The sequence below is a fragment of the Pseudopodoces humilis genome, chromosome 2, assembly GCF_049639895.1.
Source record: "Pseudopodoces humilis isolate 2021_Gansu_Grassland_sample_001 chromosome 2, ASM4963989v1, whole genome shotgun sequence".
NCBI lineage: Eukaryota > Metazoa > Chordata > Aves > Passeriformes > Paridae > Pseudopodoces > Pseudopodoces humilis.
Window position 1 is genome coordinate 2271333 of NC_142201.1, and position 18603 is coordinate 2289935.

Below are 18603 nucleotides of genomic sequence, written 5' to 3' on the forward strand. Positions count from 1 at the left end.
CCTGAGGAATTTACCTGGGACACCTCCCCTGCCTGCAGGGAGAGCGCTCAGGGCTGCAGCTGGGTTTTTCCACAGTCGGTGTCTTTCAGTATTTTGTGTTTAAAATACTCCTGAGGATCATTTTTAAGCGCAGGAGGTTGCTAAAATTTCAAATATAACATTAATAACCCCTTCTCCAGTTTGCAAATCTGATTTCCCGGTAGTTAAGCATAAGAAGAGCCCAAAAGTTTCAATCCAGGTGCTGGATTGTTTTTCCTGTGGGTGTGTCCAAGAAAAAAGATGATTTTGCACTTAATGGCAGGAATTCCTGCGTTTGCCCATCACAATAAAGCATTAAACCACATTTCCTCCTTCCTTGTTGCCCAGGAGTTGTTTCCTCAGTCACACAGGGCTGGATCTCTGCAGTTCTGATGTGAAATTTGAGAATTAAAAGTGGATTGGTCTCAGGTGATAAATCCATCCTTGTTTTGGTCACCCGGTGTTTCCATGTTGATTTGTTTTGTAGCCAGGCCCATCTGTCTCTGTTTATTTACATTGGAGATTGACAGGGCTTGAACTTAACTTTAACTTGGGGGTTTGGAAGTAAAAAATTCATCCTCACAATTTTTTCCAGAGAAACTTGGACTTCCATAGGGATCTGTTATTCACTTTGAAAATTCTGATTGTCCACTAAGAGAATAACAAAAAAAAAACCCCAAAACCAAACAATAATGATATAAAATATTCCATAATATTATTTTATAATACATTATATAACATACAATGTTTGCATTCTAATATCCAGTACACAATTCTATAATAGAAATAAATATTTAATATTATCAACTCTGCTCTTATAGGACAGATTGATTTCTTTAGCCTGGAGTCCACTTTAATAATCACCATTTTTTGGGGTCAGAGCATATCTTGCAGGATTTTAAGATTCTTTTATTTGTTTAAAATCTTCCCCCTTTAGGATTTGATTAATTCAATTATACTATTGAACAAAACTAAAATCAAATCCACACTGTTAACACTTCTTCTTGGTCGTGTTAATTTTGACCTTGTCAGTTTTTAAGATCTACAATTTATAGAGCCAAATGTGAGTTCCAAGTGCATTTTTTTGTTTGCTTGTTTTAGGTAATTATCATTTTGTTTAAAACCCTTTTCCTCATTACAGACCAAAGTCAGCAAAACAAACGAAGGCCAAAAACCAAAACTTGTGACTATGAAAAGATGAGGTAAGAAATACTGTTTATTTTTAAATTTATTATTATTTTTGAGTTATTTTATATAAGATTAATGCAACTTGGATTTGCTGCTTGCTCGTTGCTAACAGCTTCGTGTCATTTTTTACATCCTTATAAAGTGGATGAAGTCCCCAAAATTCCGGTTTTTCTACAATTATTTCTTGAAAACTGAATATCTTCCATGCCCTGCTGAATTTTAACAAATGAAGGCATAATTTGAGTATTTGCTGTTGAAGCAGAGGGGAAACAGGAGTTTTGTTTCAGTTGTTACATCCAAAGTTACAGCCACAATTGTAACTCACTTTTATCTCATTTCCAAGGCCTCCTCACACCAAATAATTTTTCAAACTCCTCTGACACTCCCTGAGCTGAGGAAAAAGATGAAACCTGGTTTTATAAGTTTTGAATATATTTATATTTATATTTATATTTATATTTATATTTATATTTATATTTATATTTATATTTATATTTATATTTATATTTATATTTATTTGCTTGCAGTCCTTTAGTTGTTTGTTGGCTCCATTTTTCACTCAAAGCACAATCAAAAGTCTGATTTTAAGGCCAGGGATGTTCCTGTAGAACAGGAACAGGGATGGTTGTGTTTGGGGACAAAATTCAATTAATTGAGGTAAAACTATTGATTTTATGGGTAATATTTATGCTTCCACCTCAGGGTTTATCAGAGGAAATAATTCATTATTTCCAGTGGCGCTGGGGCCACCACACTCCAGAGATTTTTGGTTGTGTTTAGGATTTAGGGTGCAGCAAAACAGGATTTTGACATGGAAATAGAGAAGTTTCCATTAAAGACAATTTTTCCAAGGCAGATTTCTGGTGCAGAAGAGCCCAAACCTTCAGGAAATCTGATTATTCCCAGTCCTAAATCTTAAGTGTGACCACAGCCCCAAATTTCTTTTAATCACTATTTATTTCAGTACAATCCTGTTGTTTTCCCATCATTTTTTGAGTACCAGTGTAGGTAGAAAAATTGAAATTTTACTACAGGAGAGGGCATTTCACTGAATTATCAGTGGCTTCCTTTTCCTTTCACTTCAAGGAGGGGGAATATTTTCATTTACCATGGACCAAATCCTCTTTAAAGGAGCAGAACCAGCTCCAGAATCGCTTCTCTGCTGGGAGGAATTGCTCAGACCTATGAAAACCACAGTTTATTGAAAATAAACTGAGATTTAAAGCACATTTTCAACCCCTTGGTGCCCCTGTCCTGTTTTTTGTAGGGATCATGTGGATTTGAAGAGGGAGTCTAAAGCCATGGAGGATAAAAGTTTCTGTACTGGGCCACAGGTAATGGAAATTCGGCCTTAAATTGGAAATTCTTTGTAATTTTATAGGAGAATTGCACAAAATCTTGGTTAATCCCAAAATTTAACGCGTGGCTTTGATCAGAGGTGGAAATTCTGTGGTTACACTGATTTATTCTGTCCTTTTCTTCTGGTTTCTCTTTCTTTTCCTGCTGTAAAACCTGGCTGGGATCATTCAGGGATTTGAAAAGCCCTTCCCAAATTTCTGCCTAAATGTTTTCCAGTGTTGGATACATTTGGAAATAACCAATTTTGTGGTATTTTGTGGCTGTTGGAAATGCTATAAAATTCATACATTGAGGGAAAATTCTCCTTCTCTGGCCTTAGCACCAATAAATTCCTGAAGGAAATCATGGGAATGCACATAATTAATTATTTCATCCCTGTTAATTGGGGGATGTAGATACCAAAAATCTCTGTCCTGATCAAATACCTCGCAGGACAAAACTGAATTTAGGAGAAAGTGCAGGTTCTACCTGCACTGAGAGCCCTTATTTCCTCTAAAATACCTCTGTTTGTTTTGCTAATTTATTGCTGGAGTTGAAAGGAATATTTTCATTAATTTAATCTGCTTTATATGTCATGTACCTTAACATTAATATAATTTATTCTATTCTGTAACTGCATGGGACAGCATTAACCCAGGAGTCTTAGGAAATTAAAACAAATCTTCATTATTTATTATTAGTTTCATTATTCATTTATTAGTTTCCCCTGCTGGAAATTCCTGCAGATTTCAGGAAGTATCAATAGTGAAAACAAAATACAATTTTAACATCACATAATAACAAATAACAGAGTAAAATAATGGACCCTGAAGCCTTCCCAGATGTTCCAAAAACATTTGGATACAAAAAATGAGGAAAAGCAGAAATCTGGGTTGTGATTCTGGGTTTGTTTGTTTGTTTTTTTATGTGGAAGAAGAATGAAAATGATGCTTGAACTAAAATTGCAGCTTTCTGGAGAGAAATTTAGAATAAAAATGAAGTTTTTAAGTGATCAGCAGCTCCATGAAAATCCTGTGCAAGAGTTTTATAGAAATGCACCTCCTTTGCTGCTGGAGAAGTGAAACTGGGGAGAAACAATTCAGGAGGACACAGAATTTCCACTTGGCTGCTGCAGAAGTATTCTAGCAAATATTTGTTTTCCAAAGGAAGTATTTTGTTTGCTTTTGAAAGAAAAAAAAAAAAAAGGGAAAAAAAAGAAGAAAAAAAAAAGTAGTTTTCTTTTGAATTTACTGTCTTTTAAACATTCCAGGTGGATTTCAGTCCAGATGTGAAATCCCTCGAGCTGGAGGGTTCTGGAACCTTGCTGGACAGGGATAAACCCGTTCTATTACCCCTGCTGAGAGCCTTGAATACTCCAGAATTTGTGGTAAACTCTGAGAAATAACCTGCTTTTTTCCCCCAGAAATTCAAATTTATACATTCAACGCCCTGTTCCACTCCTTCCTTCCCCCAGAACAATCCTGATTTTTGTGCTGGCTGCAAATCGTGAGAAGAGGGTAGAAAAACAACCCAGCAGCAGCACAGGATGTGTTTTGGGTGCAGTGTAAAAATATTTGGAGGTGGAGTGGAGAAAAAATTTACCAAAATATTATTATTTATTTAAGAAAAAAACTAAAAAATTATAAAAAAAAATTTAAAAATTTAAAAAAAAAGGAAAATTCCGTTTTCTTTTGGATTGCCTGACTTTGCCTGCACATTCCAGGTGGATTTCAACTCTCTGCCAGAGGATGTGAAGTCCCTGGCTCGGGATGGCTGCAGAGCCCTGCTGGAGCAGCAGTGCCACAGAGCTGAAGGAGCCTTTTCCCAACTCCTCAGCATCCTCTACACCTCAGGATTTTGGGTAAAATCAGCAAAATCCCCTCCTCTGTGGCAGTGCTGGAGGTTTCTGCCTCCACCACCCTGTGCCACTCCTCCCTTCCCTCAAAATAATCTTTTAGTTTATTAAAATTTTATATTTATTTTATTTTGTTGAAAATTTTTTTAAAAAATTAAATTTCAATTTAAAAATTGAAATTTAAAAACTTAAATTTCAATTAAAATTTCATTTATCAAATATTTTATTGAATTGTTGGCTGCAGAGACAAATATTTTGGGAAATATTCCAAACTAAGATTTTTAGAAGAATAATACCAAATATTTGGATCAAATATTGGGGGTTTTTAATAAAAACACCTTTGTTGTTTGGACTTGATGATCTTAAAGGTCTTTTCTGTGGTTGTCAGATGGACCTTGATTGATAAGAAGGGTAAAAAGGATTTTGGTGGCAAATTCTGTGAAATTTGGTGTCTGTGTAGCCTTACCCAATCAGCCACTGACCCAAAAGTTGAGATTTAATTCTCTTCATTAATTTCCAGTATTTTTGCCATGTTTTTTGTTGTGCTGTGACAATGATTTTACTCTTTTTTTTTTGTTTTTTTTTTGCAGTCTGTGAATATTCTTAATATTAATTATGTTATACTCCTCTATGGACATGCCACTGCACTCCTGGGATTGGGACATCCTGAGGTAGGATATGAATTTATTTGTATTTTTATTTATTGATCTGTTTATTTTTATTTATTTTATATGTAAATACTGCTTTAATTCCAGTTTCCAGCTCAGGCAGTTTCCCACCCACTTTTTGTATCTTCCCAACTGCAAGGATGGGGAGGGGAAGAAAGAAACCTCAGGACACATTTTGGAATTCTACACTTAAATATCTGAATCCTTGGTGATTTTGGATGAAACAGGCTATAAAATAAAATTTCTTTGTGAGCCTTCAAATGAGCAGCTAAGTACCAAAAAATGACAGTCAATAATTTTTATTTCTGCTCTTAAAACAAGAGCCAGGAATTGCTTTGGGTTGCGAAAAATGCAAAAGCAGAACTGGGGGTTGGGGTTTTTTTTGGGTGTTTCTTCCTGCAGTGTAAATATTCAGTGTCCTACAATGAATTTCAAAATAGCTGAGCTCAGTCATTTCACTCCTTTATGTTACAGAAAGTCCCTGTTTACAGAATAAATTGGGTATTTTTTAAAGAAGAAAGGGAAGTTTTGCCTGTGATTACAGGGGTGTTTAATTCCATTTACTGTTCCTAAGACTGATGAAGGAACAGGGCACACTGACCCACTCTAAAGGAGGAAAAATCCCAGGAAGAGTGGAAATATTCTGGCAAAACTCCATGTATTTGTGTCTCACGTTTCTTTTGAAGGCATTGGCAAAGGCTGAAGATCAGTTTAAGAAAATAATTGAGGAATATCCAGAAGAAAGTTGTTTTTGTTTGGCACACTATGGAATTGGAAGGGTTTACCTCAGGCAAAACAGGTTGGTCTGATGGAAAATTTCAGGGTTTGTTGGGAAAAATCTTTTTATTTGAGGAACTGTGCTTGGTGGAGCTTTAATTTTTCAGTGTTAATCATTAAATTCATCCATCAGGTGTGTTTAATACAATGGATTGAATTCACTGGATTTCCAATACAATTATTACAAATTACAATTTATAATGCAGTGATTTAATACAAGTGGAAGTTTGTTCCTGCTGAAGGGAGCAGAATTGAGGGAATGTTTGGGATTCAAGGATCGCGGCCCTGTAGTGAGGGAGAGCTCAGAGGAAAAGAACAAAACCTCTTTGTTCTGGGGGAATAAAATGCATCCTAAAGAAATTTGAGTTTATCTCATCCCTGGGGAGCTGGAGAGTGACCTTGGACTGAGATAAGGCTCCAGTGAGTCAGAAATTCCCTGGAGCAGATAAAACAGGGAATTTTCCCGAGCTGGCACATCCCAGAGGCACAGGGAGAGCCCAAAATGCAGGGACAGGACAAGAAACAATCTGGAATCCTGGCTGAGGTAGGGGGAGGAGCTATGGGGAGCTCGTGGACGGATTTTGGGGTATCCCCTGGTGCTCTGTGGGATCAAAATCCCCCTAAAGGCTCATGGTGGGGCTGGCTGGGAGCTCCTTTTCCAGCTGTGATCCTGCTCTTGTGTGGGAGAGGGGAGAAATTCCATGGAAAAGCTCCAGGGTGGAGGTAAAGACAAGGAAACCACTCCCTAATCACTCACAGGGAACGCTCAACATGAGGAAAAACAACTTTATTGTCCATTAAAATAGCACTGGAGAGTGGGAGACAAAGCAAAACAGCTAAAATCACCTTTCTCCTGCCCTCCTTTTATCCCAGGCTGGAATTCACTCCCTCATTCCCAACACTGCTCCCTCTGAGCTGCCCACAGGGATGGGGAAGGGGGGAAACTTTTCCCCCTGTTCCTCACAGGGAGAAAAAGGAGTTTTTGTGCAGGGTGTTGGGTGCTTTTATCCCGGTTTTCCTGGAGGTGAAGGTGCCTTGCACAGCTCTGGCCGGGCTGGGGGTGTTGGCTCCGGCTGGAATTGGGGCTCTCCCATTCCTCAGGGATTCCCCAGCTCCCTGCAATGCCAAAACTATGCCAAAATATGCCAAAATAATGCCAAAATATGCCAAAATAATGCCAGAACAATGCCAAATAAAGAGGTTTTACTACCAAACCTTCTCCCCTCCTCCTGTGGGATGGTTGGAAGCATCAGTCACCTCTGTTTGCTCCTGGCAGGATGAAATGAGTGGGGGAAGTTTTAGGAAGTTCCTCCCAGGTGAGATGAGTTTGTTTTTTTCCTGTTCCAAACTCCAGGTTTGCTCATGCCCTCAGCCAGTTCCTGAGGTCAAAGCTGATGGTTGATTTCAAGATTGTTCCTGGAGTTTTGACCTGGCCAGGAACAACCCAGGTCATTGAGGAATCACGAATAGAGAATTTACAGGTATTTCACAGAGAATTTACAGGTATTTCACAGAGAATTTACAGGTATTTCACAGAGAATGTACAGGTATTTCACAGAGAATTTACAGGTATTTCACAGAGAATTTACAGGTATTTCACAGAGAATGTACAGGTATTTCACAGAGAATTTACAGATATTCCACAAAGATTTTACAGAGAATTTACAGGTATCTCACAGAGAATGTACAGGTATTTCACAGAGAATTTACAAGTATTCCACAGAGATTTCATAGAGAATTTACAGGTATTTCACAGAGAATTTAGAGGTATTTCATAGAGAATTTACAGGTATATTTCAGAGATCTCACAGAGGATTTACTGGTATCTCACAGAGAATTTTCAGGTATTTCACAGAGAATTTGCAGAGGATTTACAGGTATATTTTAGAGATTTCACAGGGAATTTACAGGTCTCTCACAGGGAATTTACAGGTATATTTCAGAGATCTCAGAGAGGATTTACAGGTGTTTTTTTGCAGAAAGAACCCGAGCAGAGACTTCTCCTGCTGTCCCTGCCAGGCTCCAGGGGCTCTGTGGGAAGCAGCAGGGCAGGAGCTGTGGCAGTTTTCCTCCAGTTTTTCAGTTTTCCTCCTTCCACACAGTGGGAATTGTGCAGTTTCCACAGGCCACTGGGTTTGGGAACAAGCATTGTGTGAGCTCACCAGCTGTGGCCATTTGTCATGGTTCATTTCTGTCATTTGTCACTTTTTTCCATTTATCTTTAATTATTATTATTATTATTATTGATAATTTTGTTTATAATTTTGTCATTTATCATTTTTGTAATTTATCTTTTTCATTTCTCATTTTTTTATCTATAATTTTTTCATTTATCACTTCTTTCATTTATCTTTTTTTATTTATAGTATTTTTCATTTATCATTTTCTTCATTTATCATTTTTGTCATTTATCATTTTTTCATTCATAATTTTTTTCTTTTATCATTTTTTCATTTATCTTTTTTTTAATTTCTCATTGTTTTAATTTATATTTTTTCTCTTTTTTCCAGTTCTCTTTTTAATTTATCATTTTTGTTATTTATCATTTTTAATTATAATTTTTAAATAATTTAAAAATTTTTTTATTTATTATTTTTTTATTCATTTTTTTGTTTTTTGTTTTTTTCTTAATTTATATTTTTTCATTTACCTTTTTTGTTACTTATAATTTTTCTAATTTATAATTTTTTTTTCCTTTATAATTTTTTTCATTTATAATTTTTTTTGCTTTATCCTCTTTTCATTCTTCATCTATCAGAGGCATCCAGACAGGGCCTGGGTGTGAGACTCAAGGTGGGGATGTGTCACAGCTCGGATTTTGGAGCTCTTTTCCAGCCCCAGATGATTTTGGGATAATGTTTGATTCCCTTCCTTGAACGCTCCCAAACTTCCAGGTGTCAACACACAAAAAAATTCTGGGGAGAACTGGTTAAAAACTCTGAACTGGCTAAAAACCAGGAAGTTGAATTTAAAACTGAAATAGGTGACTTTTCTATCCAGTTCCTGGATAAAAGCTTGGGATTTACATGGTAAAATTCCCTGTTTGACTGGAAAAATCTGGCACCAGGAGCTGCTCTGCACATTTTTGGCACAGCAGAACTGGGAAGGTTTTTCACTTGGCCAAACTCCCCAGAACTGCAGAGTTTGTGGTAGAAGTGGCAATTCTGAGCTTTTTCCTCCCAAAAATCAGCCCCAGGATTTCTCCCAGGCAGCCTGGATTTGCTCTGGGAGCTCTGGATAATGCTGATATCTGCCAGGCTTTATCAAGGCTCTGCTCTGGATCATGTTTTATTAGTCTGGGCTCAGTTCCAGCCCTGCCCTGATCTCACATGGAGCTGCTCTTTTCCTCAGAAATTATCCTGGGAGACCTCCCTGCTTCCCCAGGGCCAGGTCTGAGCTTCATCCTTAGCTCAGATCCCAGGTAAAACACTCTGGAAATCTCTGGGAATCCTCAGAAATGACCCAAAAAACTCCATTTTTGCCCTATAATCTGTTTAATCATGTGGACAATGATAAATCCCTGTGGAATGGGTCAGGATGTGGGACACTGGCTCAGGATAAACCTGCATTTTTCTGTGTGTATGAGCACTCAGCTGCCAGCAATTGGAGCAATCCCTGGAATATTTTGGCCATAAAAGGCCAATCTTCCCTGGCTTTCACTGGAAAAGAGTTTGGATTTTTTTGGGGGGGGGTTAGTCACTGCTTTTCCAAGAGGGATGTGCTTCAGTGCAGTCCCCAGGAGTTTGTGAGTAGAAGTTGAAATCTTTTCCTGGTTTCTGTGCAGTTTGTCTCTGATAATTCTGTGTTTTCCAGATGGCTTTAAGGAATTGTATCGAGGAATGTAAATTCCCTCCAGACCCAGATGCTATTTGTCGATATCAGCAGTGCCATGGCTACTCCAAAATCCAAATATATTTTACAGACCCAGATTTTAAGGTAAATTTTCAGCTGAGAAAGGTTGGGGAAGTAAAACTTGACGTATTTCCTGTCCCTTTTTATATGATCTGCTAATGTCAGCGCTGCTTTTCCTTGTGGTTTGATTTCAAGGTGTGCAATTGTTGCCATTCCTCATTTTTAGGGTTTTATACGTATTATTTGCTGTCAGCAGTGCAGGGTGGAGTTCCACATCGGCTGCTGGAAAAAGCTGAAAACAACAAACTACAGTGATAAAAATGATAAGGTGAGGCCTTTGCCAGACCCAAATTTTTATTTTTTTTAAGATCATTGCATTGAGATATGTAAAGGAATTCCCCAAAATTCAGCTGCCAGGATAAAATGAAGGGAAATCAGGAGCTCCTAAAAGCACTCTGGAAAGTTGACTTTGGGTGTGAAGTTGGAGGAGGGAGAAAAAGAATAAAAGATGCCACAAATTTTCCATGATTTTTGATTTTCATCCCTTCCCAAGTCAGCTCTCAGTCAGCATCCAGAAGAGTTTAGGATTGTGCTTCCTTTGGTCACCTCAAATGAAGAAATTAATTTGTGTCAGGACATAAATGGTGTGTGGATTTAAATGCCATTGTTGTATGTGTGTGTGTGTGTCCTTTTTTCCTGCAGGATTTCCTTAAGGAAATGTGTTTTACTCCTGATTGTAAAGGCCTTATTTCAAAAATAGCTATTTTCAGTTCTACTGGGCTGGTAAAATGTGAAGTAAGTATGGTCATGTTTTATATGAAATTAATTAGAATATTAAGGGGGATAAAGATGAGAATGTAACTGAAAAAAAAATAAAAATTCTGCTGCCTTAACTGCAGAATGTGAGGATTATTTAGGAACATTAATTTCCTGTTCTAGTGGAGCAAGAATTGCCTTTTGGTGTTGGTCAGATTGTCATGGATGGGGGCTGGAATTCACTAAATTCAATAATCCCTCAGGAAAAACTCCCCAGAGCCACAGGAGGGTGGAGAATTCTCCCCAGATAACAAATTCTCCCCAGGGCAACATTGAGCAGAAATGATTGTGGGGTTTGTTGTGTCATAAGCCAAATCTAATTCCTGTCCTATCCCTTATTTTGGTAGTTTGAACAAAAAATCCCAAAACCCAAGGAACCACCAAGGGCCTGTATAAAACAGAAATGTTCAAGGTAAGATTTGTCCTGTTTGAATGGATTTGAGAGCAGAACAGGAGGGGTTTTCATGCCTTTTTACCAATATTTTGGAAAGTTATCCTTGCCCTTTGCCTGATAAACCAAAAAAAATCTGGTAAAATCCATTATAATCTAATGGAAAAAGCCTTTAAATTGTTCCACAAAATTTATTTTGTGTGAATGTTTGGAAAGTGTAAATAAAAAATGTATTTTATGCTGCTGCTGTAATTATTGATACCCAGACCTTTGACATAACTGAGTTTGCAGTTTTTTGGTCAATTAACCTTTAAATAATGAGAAATCAAGCTGAGAGGACAGACAAAACAAGATTTTTAAAAAGGAAAGGAATAAAATGTTAATATTTGGTTGAAAATACTGAGTTATAAATTAAGAGTGTTGAAGCCAATCCTAATTTAGACATCTTTAATGGGAGTAAAAGTTGTTGCATCTTGAGGACATTGATATTTTTATGAAGTTTTGTGGTCTCTGCTTGATCTTTTTATGAAGTTTTGTGGTCTCTGCTTCTAAATGAAGACCACTTTCACGCTGTTTGTACTTTTCAGTGTGATATTTTCACCTCAATTAATGTTTGGCTGGCTGCTGAATTGCTTCTTGCAGTCTTAGGAAGATAAAAATGAAGCAAGAAAAAAAACTGTGGCGAAAACGAGCGCGAGAAGAGGCCTGGAATTCTGCCATGAAAAAAGCTGAGGAAAAGCAGGATGGAAATGATGAATCCCAGTACAGTCAGCACAGAGGTGAGTGGAAATTGGGATTTTGGGGCTGATTTCTCCATGGAAAGGAGGGTGGGCACTGGAATGGGAGCTTTGCAGTTCCCATCCCTGGGGGTGCCCCAAGGAAGGAGGTGGCACTCAGAGCTCTGGGCTGGGGACAAGGTGGGGACCAAAGTTTGGGTTTGATGATCCTGGAGGACTTTTCCAAGCTCAGTTATCCTGGGATTCTGTGACTCTGAGTTATCACAAAGCAATGGAATCAGCATTTTGAATATCCTAATCCTAACACTGGACATCACCCCTCTGTGAAAAAGTTGCATTTTTACTTAAGACAAATTTTATTTGACTTCTGTTTTTATTGTCCAAACAGCTGGGGGGTGTTACTGTGTGGTTTAATTACTGTGTGGTTTAATTACTGTGTGGTTTAATTCCTTGTAGAAATCTTGGACTTTTCCTTGGCTGTTTTTTGCAGAATCAGCTGGAGAGGGGAAAAGCTCCAATTCTGAGTGAACCTATTGAAAAAGGATTTCAGGAAAAGCACCTTGAGACAGTGTTAGGGAAAAGAAAAAATCTCATATAAAGACAGACTGATCTCCTCCCTGTACTTGAAAAGTACATTTCAGATGATGGGGAAAAATAAAAATATTTCAGTCTGTGACTTTGTAGGCATTTAAAACTTCAGTTTTTGCCTTGCTGGATGTTGGCTGCTCCACATTCCAGAGCTGGGAACTTCCCCTGCAGCTTCTCAGGGCAAAGGAAAAGGGAAGATGTTGGAAGATTTATTTTTTTGTTTGTATTATCAATTTGACCTCTAATTAATTTATGATTTACTAGGATTCCCTGTTAAATACTCTGGGTGTATTTTTTTTTTAATTCCATGTTTGGGGTTCTCTGGGTGCCTGTTCCCTGCTATGGCATATCCTGAAAATTTGGGAGATTTTGGCTCCCCTGTGGATTTGTAAAATCACTTTCATTTATTTCCTGGTTTTTGGTTTCTTTTTTAATATTTGGTTTTTCCTTTCCTTTGGCTCATCTTCAGTTGTGATCCTTGGAGCCACTGCAGGTCACTGTGACTTTATCCTAAAATCTGGGCAAGATGTTTGTTTCTTTAAACAAAAATTTAAATCTGTGTTGGATCAAATTCCTAATGCTCAGGATGTATGGAAAAAATAATGATTTAAATCCTGTAATTTTCAGTGTAAAACAAATAATTAGCAACACCACTTAATCCAAATTATCTGTGCTTTTAAGTTGGTTTCAGTTGTGGTAAGGAGACGAAATCTTGCTCATTTTGTGCTTTTTTTTAATGCCATAATTTTAATTTTCCAGGTTATGGCCAGGAATTATACGCTGGGGACCAGGTCCTGCAGCACATCCGGCGGAATTCCGAGCAGATCAAAGCCGCCGTCCCTGACGCTGCCAAATTATTAAAGGAATTATTGGTGTGGGGAGTGATCAGAGAGGAGGATTTCACCTCTTATTCCCAAATCAGTGGCACTTCCGAGGAAGTGCTGGAGCAGCTGCTCAGCTCCTTAATCCAGCAGAAATGCCGGGTGCAGAGCAGGGGCTTCCTGCACGTGCTGAGCCAGCTGGGAGAGGTGGATCCCAAAGTGCACAAGTGGCTGCAGCACCTGGATAACCTGGGTGGGTTCTGCCAGAGCAAATGGAGAAAATCCCTATTTTCCACTTTTTTCTTCATTTTAAACACAACCTGGGTGAGCCAGGAGCTCTGCAGGGCTTTGGCTCATGCAGGAAAGAGAAATTGGAACTGTTTTTAAATTGTCTTAAAATTCCAGAATGGGGTTAAGTGCTGATATTTGTGACAATAATCTGGTTTTGGAGCATAAATAACGGCGGGGTTTTGCCATTAGACTTGGAAATCATTTCATGTTGGTGCTCTGCTGTGTCCTGTTGGATTTATAATTGGAAAAAAAAAGTGGAATTTTGGGGTTTGGGGTTCTTCATTTTACTCAATCACATCCATATCCTTCAAAGAATTCATAGGTCCAAATCTTGTTGTTATTATTATATTATTGTTATTATTATTGTAATTATTACTATATTATAATAATATATTAATTATAATTATAGTGTATTAGTATAATATAATTAATATAGTATTTTAATTAATATTAATTCATTTAATATATTATTATAATAATTATAATTGGTGAGAGTAGGATTTTTATCAGCCCCATTCCCTATTATTTATTTATTCTAATAATATTATATATTATTATATAATGTTAAATAAATATTAAATAATATTGAATTAACTACAATAATAGTTACATCATATTATATACTATTATGTAATATCATGTAATACCATATCATATAATATCATATCATTATATCATATTTTGTTATATAATACCATATTTTTATCATTTCCACGGCACAAAAGCTCTCACATCATCTGTACATTTAATTTCTAGACCAAACCTCTTCCCCTTCAAAGAGGAATATCACATTTTAAGCGCTAAAAATTTCAAGCTGGAATGAAATAATTGGGATTTTTCCATCTTTTTCAGGTCTGACAGCTACAAAAAACTTTCTCCTTCAATATGGGCAAGTTCTGCAAGAGCTTGACTTTTCTATTTTAATCCCACTGTGGAACCAGAAATATGGCAGTAAATTTGATTATGTGTCAGCTGATGGTGAAAAGCAAGAAATTTGTGATTATTTCCTCACCCCTCCCCTAGAGAAATCCCGTTGTTTTATATGGCTTTTAGAAGAAAACAGAGAATATTTTCCAGACCTCCATCAAGCTCTAGATGAATTCTTCGATAAAATGGGTGAGTAGGCAAAAGGATCAAACATTTCCCATAAAAAATCCATTTTTATTGTGTGGTTTTTAACATTAAAGTTCTGCAGCTGCACTTTTGGAGCTGCTTTGGTGGTGTTGGATAAAGGATTAGGGGAGTAATTCCTGTGATTTCACAGTAAAATTGTAAAATAAATACAATATTATTATTTCCATCAATCACCATGACTTTTATCCTCTCAACAGATGACCCAACTATTATATTAAAGAAGCAGGGAAATGAAAATTTATCAGTAAGTGAATTTAATTTCTGTTTGGCCTCAGCTCAGAAAGAACTTTTTGCTATTTCAGAAAAGGAAATATTTTGCAGCCTCGTCCTTCAGACTTATTGGAGGTTTAATATCTTGTTTTAGCTCCCTTTTCTTAAATTATTTGATACTTGAAATATTTTTAAATAATTTTTAAGTGGGCCTGATTCTGAATCATTTTCTGGCTGGTGTCATCATTAAAATCCATCCCAATTGGCAGAAATAGATGTTGTATTTCATTTAATTCTGTGTTTGAGGGTCTCTCATTTGAAGTTCTTGTCTGCAGTTAAATTTATCTTTACAAATCCAGGATTTACTTCAGAATTTGATTCAGAATAAAGCTTTAGAGTTAATTAATGTATATACTAATAAAATGCAGAATTTTACATGTGAACATTAATAAAATGAAGAATTTTAAGTGTACATGTAACAAAATGCAGTTTTTAATGTATGCATTATTAAAATGCAGAATTCTTAATGTACACGTTAATAAAATGCAGAATTCTTAATGTGCACATTAATAAATGCAGAATTTTTAGTCTGTATATTAATAAAATGAGAATTTTTAAATGTACACTAATAAAATGCAGAATTTTTCACTTACATGTTAATGACATGCAGTTTTTTTGAGTGCACACATTCATGAAATGCAGAATTTTTTTGATTTTTCATTTCATGAATTGGCAAAATCCAAGAATGCAATTAAAACCAGCACAATAAAACTGCTTTGATTTGAGTGTTACAGCCTAAAATAACCTGTAATTATTCTGTTCATGTATAATCCCTATCCTTTTAAAGAATTAATTCAAATTTCACTTCATTCATCTCTGTCTTTCTTGGAAAACTGAGGCAACATTTGCCAATCCTGTTGTATTTTCTGTTTCAGAATAATGAATTCAAAGTTAAAAACAAAAACAGGAAGAAGAATTGGAAAGATTCAAAGGTCAGTACCTCTGGAAGCTGCTAAAGTAGATACCACTCATTTCCTACTAAAAACCCACCTAAAAATTGGGATTTCTTTAGAATTTCTGGCATTCTGATGGATAGGAGTTGTTTTTTAAATACTTTGAGGAGACTTCTTACTTTTCCTGAAGTAAAATTAAGCTGTGAAGACTCAAACTAAAATAGTTCTGTTAAAATTTATCAGTATAAAAGCTATTTTTAAATTTATTTATGACTAACTTTGGCTCTGACTGGAGGTACCTTCCACTGGCTTAATTCTGAATTATTGTGATTTTAATTTTCCATGTGGGAGGATGGGAGTTAAGTGTAAAAATACCATTTTGTGTCCAGGAATGTTATTCAAATGAACATGAAGACAACTAAAAAATCTGTAGTGGTGTAGGCAATAATAACCAGAGTCACATGTGGAATTAGGGATAACTCCTGCTTGTGGTAAATTTGTTACAGCCTCAAATTTAAAAGAAATTTTGATTGAATTTTGATGGAATTGTTAAAAAAAGAGGCATTTGGGGCTGAATATCCCAGTTTCTTTTTCCCAAATAAGTTCTGAAGAAGAAATTAATGACTTTAAATTAAGAATTTTCTTGCTGTGGCTTAGCACTGATAATTTCACCTGGAAGTTTTGCAGTTCATAATGAACATGATGAATTTAAAGAACAAAATTCAGTGTAAATAAGTTACTCCTGGCCTTTGCAGTGGATTATTTTACATGAGCTTGAGGTAAAAGTTGTAAAAATCTGTTTTCAATTAGTCTATTTTAGTATTATCCAGTGGAGTTAGTACAGCACCGCGAGAAGAAGAGAAGATATTTATAGAAGAAAATAATTTGTGAGTATTTGATTCTGTTTTTATTGCCCAAACTCCAAATTGCTGGAGAAGAATCCCTTAAAAATACCAAGGCTGGGTTAACTTTATTTATTTTTATTTTTTTTCTGATTTTTAAGGTACAGAGATTTTTCAGATGAACCCTTTGTAATCCCAGAATATCTCCAGGAGCAACTGGAGGAATTCGAAGCTCTTTATAATGTTTCAAATAGTAACAATTATCACATGAATAATAATAATAATCCAGATCCAATCTGTGAAAATTTATATGAGTGAGTATAAATTTCTGTGCTCAGCAGCTTCAGGAGAGGTTGATTTTCCTTCATAATTTTAATAATTTTTTGGATTAATTGGAATTCTGGTGTGTGTGTGTAGCATGTCCATGAAGGAATGGATTAAATGTTTGTGAAATACATTAAAAAATTCTAATTAATTGTAACAACTCTCTTTTTTTTTTTAAAGTTATTTTTCTCAAATTTTGGAAGAACATGGCCCTCTGGAAATTAATAATAAATTACTGGTTGGGGAGTATGAAAATTTCCCTGAGGAAACTCGGAAGGTGGTGGAAGATGAAGGTGGCCTGGAGTTCTTCCTGCTGAAATCCCTTCGTTTCATTATAGTGGATAATCTGATTGGATTAAGGAAGCACTCAGTCCTTTTTGAAGGAAATCCAAGCAGAAACGAGACTGGGAATAAAGAGGAAAATGATAAATCTGGGGAATTCCGAGAGAACTCTTCCCACAGCAAGCTGCCGTTGAATCCCTATGCCCAGGAATTCAAGCCTCTGTCGTACCCTTTGAAACCCTCTTTATCAGCAACTCCTGATTTAACAGATTATGAGACTGCACAATATTTACCCTGCTCCATCCTTGCTTCCCTCACACCTGGGAATCCTCTGGAAAACAAAGATGTTGATTCCGTGGAAAACAAGGAGCTGCTTCCGGGTGTTTTACTGGAGAGCTTCGGGCCTGCGGGCCCGGCTGTGTTTTTGCCTCAGAGCTCGTGGGGTTATCAATATGGAATATTGCCCCTGCCTGCTGCCCTGGCACAGCCTGTGTTGGTTTATGCTGATCCTGGAGCTCATTTGGATCATTGGGAATCAGCAAATCCATGTGGAAAATACAGCCCTGAGGGTTCTCTGCCAGCTGAAGTCCAGGAGTGCAAAAAAGGCCTTCAGGGCCGGTTGAAGACCTCGGATGAGGAGGATTCTGCTTTTCCAAATGGTTCAGATGAAGCTAAAGGTGGTAAATGTGTTAAAAAGGAAAAAGAAAGGATGAAGAGCAATCCTCACACAAGGATGATGGCTGTTCAGGTAAGGAGTGGGAAGGGAACAATGCTGGAGAGAGCCCAGAGGAGGCTCCAGGATGAGCAGAGGGATGGAGCAGCTCTGCTGGCAGGAAAGGCTGGCCCAGCTGCCATTGTTCAGCCTGGCCAGGAGAAGCTTTGGGCTGAGCTCAGGGTGGCCTTGCAGGGCCTGAAGGAGCCCCAGGAAAGCTGGAGAGAGACAATTGCCAAGGGCTGCAGGGCCAGGAGCCAGGGAATGGCTGCCAGTGGCAGAGGGCAGGGCTGGATCTTGGGATCTTGGGCAGGAATTGTTCCCTGGCAGGGTGGGCAGGGGCTGGGATGGAATTGCCAGAGCAGCTGGGGCTGCCCCTGGATCCCTGGCAGTGCCCAAGGCCAGGCTGGACATTGGGAGCTCCTGGGACAGTGGGAGGTGTCCCTGCCATGGCTGGGGTGGATGGGATGATCCTTAAAATCCCTCCTATCCCAAACCATTCCATGATTCCTGAGAACTTCCAGTTAAAGTTGCTGCCACTTTCTGTGTTTACTCATTTTTCATTTTAATTCCTCAGAGCTGCCCACTGAATTTTGTTGTACCTGAAGTTTTTGCAGCTCTTTTCCCTGGGTATCCCAGAGGGAAGTGCTACACTTAAGTTTCAGCTTCACTTTAGAGAGGAAGCAAAGTCCTTCTGTGTCGTTATTTTTCCTTTTGTGATGAGTTCAGGGATTTATTTTCACTTCCACAACATTTGAGGATTTGGATTTGTGGAGGAGGCTCAGGGGGGCCCTTCTCACTCTCTA

At 37.4% G+C, this 18603-nt stretch overlaps 1 protein-coding gene across 5 annotated transcripts in view; it reads left to right on the plus strand.

The window, feature by feature from the left end:
* Window positions 1–18603, plus strand: part of TTC3 (tetratricopeptide repeat domain 3) — a 45510-nt gene that overhangs the window by 17772 nt on the left and 9135 nt on the right. For all 5 annotated transcript variants that reach the window (XR_015771865.1, XM_088051476.1, XM_014255668.2 and 2 more), the window contains 19 exons: window positions 1160–1220; window positions 2474–2540; window positions 3815–3931; window positions 4268–4405; window positions 4990–5070; window positions 5754–5866; window positions 7199–7325; window positions 9658–9780; window positions 9923–10024; window positions 10399–10491; window positions 10860–10924; window positions 11546–11682; window positions 12988–13302; window positions 14193–14456; window positions 14672–14718; window positions 15620–15676; window positions 16448–16524; window positions 16641–16793; window positions 16984–17833. Coding sequence is in view for 4 of the 5 variants with exons in the window: in XM_088051476.1 (XP_087907602.1) it covers window positions 1160–1220; window positions 2474–2540; window positions 3815–3931; window positions 4268–4405; window positions 4990–5070; window positions 5754–5866; window positions 7199–7325; window positions 9658–9780; window positions 9923–10024; window positions 10399–10491; window positions 10860–10924; window positions 11546–11682; window positions 12988–13302; window positions 14193–14456; window positions 14672–14718; window positions 15620–15676; window positions 16448–16524; window positions 16641–16793; window positions 16984–17833 (2987 nt within the window). In the remaining variant the exon portion in view is untranslated. The remainder of the gene's footprint in view (window positions 1–1159; window positions 1221–2473; window positions 2541–3814; window positions 3932–4267; window positions 4406–4989; window positions 5071–5753; window positions 5867–7198; window positions 7326–9657; window positions 9781–9922; window positions 10025–10398; window positions 10492–10859; window positions 10925–11545; window positions 11683–12987; window positions 13303–14192; window positions 14457–14671; window positions 14719–15619; window positions 15677–16447; window positions 16525–16640; window positions 16794–16983; window positions 17834–18603) is intronic.